Source organism: Acanthisitta chloris, unplaced genomic scaffold, assembly GCF_000695815.1.
Source record: "Acanthisitta chloris isolate BGI_N310 unplaced genomic scaffold, ASM69581v1 scaffold37594, whole genome shotgun sequence".
NCBI lineage: Eukaryota > Metazoa > Chordata > Aves > Passeriformes > Acanthisittidae > Acanthisitta > Acanthisitta chloris.
The window spans coordinates 10,931-12,715 of NW_008668267.1; the positions used below are offsets into that span (position 1 = coordinate 10,931).

General features: G+C 60.4%; 1 protein-coding gene across 1 annotated transcript in view; it reads left to right on the forward strand.

The window, feature by feature from the left end:
• The window catches only part of BSN (bassoon presynaptic cytomatrix protein), a gene marked incomplete at both ends in the record, with an annotated part of 6,206 nt that extends 4,429 nt beyond the window's left edge, over window positions 1-1,777 (forward strand). Inside the window, 2 exon segments of the mRNA XM_009072826.1 lie at window positions 2-391; window positions 393-1,777. Coding sequence (XP_009071074.1) covers window positions 2-391; window positions 393-1,777 — 1,775 coding nt within the window.
• Between the last annotated feature and the right edge of the window lie 8 nt (window positions 1,778-1,785).

Consider the following 1,785-nt stretch of genomic DNA (forward strand, 5'->3'; position numbering starts at 1 on the left):
CTATGTCAGGGCACAGCCAGTGAAGGAGCATGTCCAGAAAGCACCTGCTGTGACTTCAGCTGCCGATGGCATCACAGGACTGTACAGCTGGGGAGCACTCCCTGCGGAAAACATCTCCCTCTGCCGCATCTCCTCCATTCCCGGCACATCCCGGGTGGAGCCAGGGCCCAAGGTGCCAAGCAGCAATGCTGTGGACTTAAGGACTGCACTGAAGTCCGCCCCCATCATCATAACAGACCAAGGCATGGATCTCACCTCCTTGGCTACTGAGGCCAGAAAGTACTGTCTGACCTTGGACCACATCCCGAACCGACAGTCCACAGCCATCCAGCCGTTGATCATCAACCTCAATGCCCAGGAGCAGCCCCACACCATCATCGCGGCAGCCAGCACCGCCCCGCACCGCGGGTCTAGCCATTGCCTCCCCCATGCTTCTCTCGCAGTCCAAGCAACCTGTGGTCTATGGAGACCCCTTCCAGAGCCGTGTGGACTTCGGGCAGGGGACTGGGAGTCCAGTGTGCTTGGCACAGGTGAAGCAAGTGGAACAGGGTGTCCAGACAGCCACTGTCAGAGCCAGTGGGGTGGCCAGTGGCAAGCCTGAGCCTGCCACTGCCCCCCAGACCAAATTTGCAAGGTACGGCCTCCCAAAGAAGGATGTGCTTCTCACACAGACTGGTGGAGCGCAGAATGCTAGTGGCCTCTCGCAGCCCTACCTGCCGGAGCCAGGCTCAGAGGTGTACCGGGCAGTGCCAGTGGAACTGAAGAGCCAGAGCCCGCTCCTTGCCCTGGGTAGCAAGAAGTCCCAGATGATGATCGTGCAGATGGAGGAGGCAGCAACTGGCCCGGTGACCAAAGTGCTGAAGGAGGAGGCGCCAACCAATGTGCTGGACCTCACAGGTGTGAAGCCAGAGAGCCAGGTGGCCTGTTGTGACATGGTCTACAAGTTCCCCTTTGGTGGCAGCTGCACTGGTGCTTTCAACCCCACTTCCAAGATGCCAGAAAAGAAAGCTGGAGAGGCAGCAGTGGCACCTGGCCGGAAAGCCAGCGGGCCCCTGTATGGCAGCAGGGAAGCAGAGCTGCCAGAGACTTTCCCTTACCAGGAGCAGCCAGCCCCAGCACCCGCGCTCTATGAAGAGCAGAAGTTTTACCCAGCCAACGCCTTTGGCCGCCTCTACTCCTCCATGTCAGACACGAACCTCTCTGAAATCGGGATGAGCTACTACCATACGAAAGGGGATCAGCCCTTCCCTTCCCCAGCAGGCGATGCTGCTGTGGACCTCAGCACCATGAAGCACTCCTACAGTGTGGGCTTTGCCGAGGGGGGTTACCTAGGCCAGGGGCTGCAGTATGGCTCCTTCTCTGACCTCCGCCAACCAGGAGAGGTGCTGGGTCACCCATTCCCCATGCGGAGGTACAGCTCAGCCTCCAACATCTACTCTGACTACCGTTTCTCACCCCGAGGGGACCTGGCCAGCTTCCAGGAGTCCAGCCTCGCCCACTACAGTGCCACCACAGCACGTGAGATCAGCCGCATGTGCGCTGCCCTCAACTCCATGGACCAGTACGGGGGCCGGCATGCCAGCGGCCCTGACATGCTGCCCTATGGCCCCAGCGCTGGACAGGGAGGCACAGGAGGGCTGGCAACTCAGCAGCAGGGCCCCACACCCCCCAAACCCAGTGGAATGTACAATCCCACCTTCCCTGAGGGACGGCAGGGCTTCAGCAACCTGGCACAGTACAATGTTCCCAGTGTCCGTCTGGGCGCCATCCGGCAGATGCTTCCTT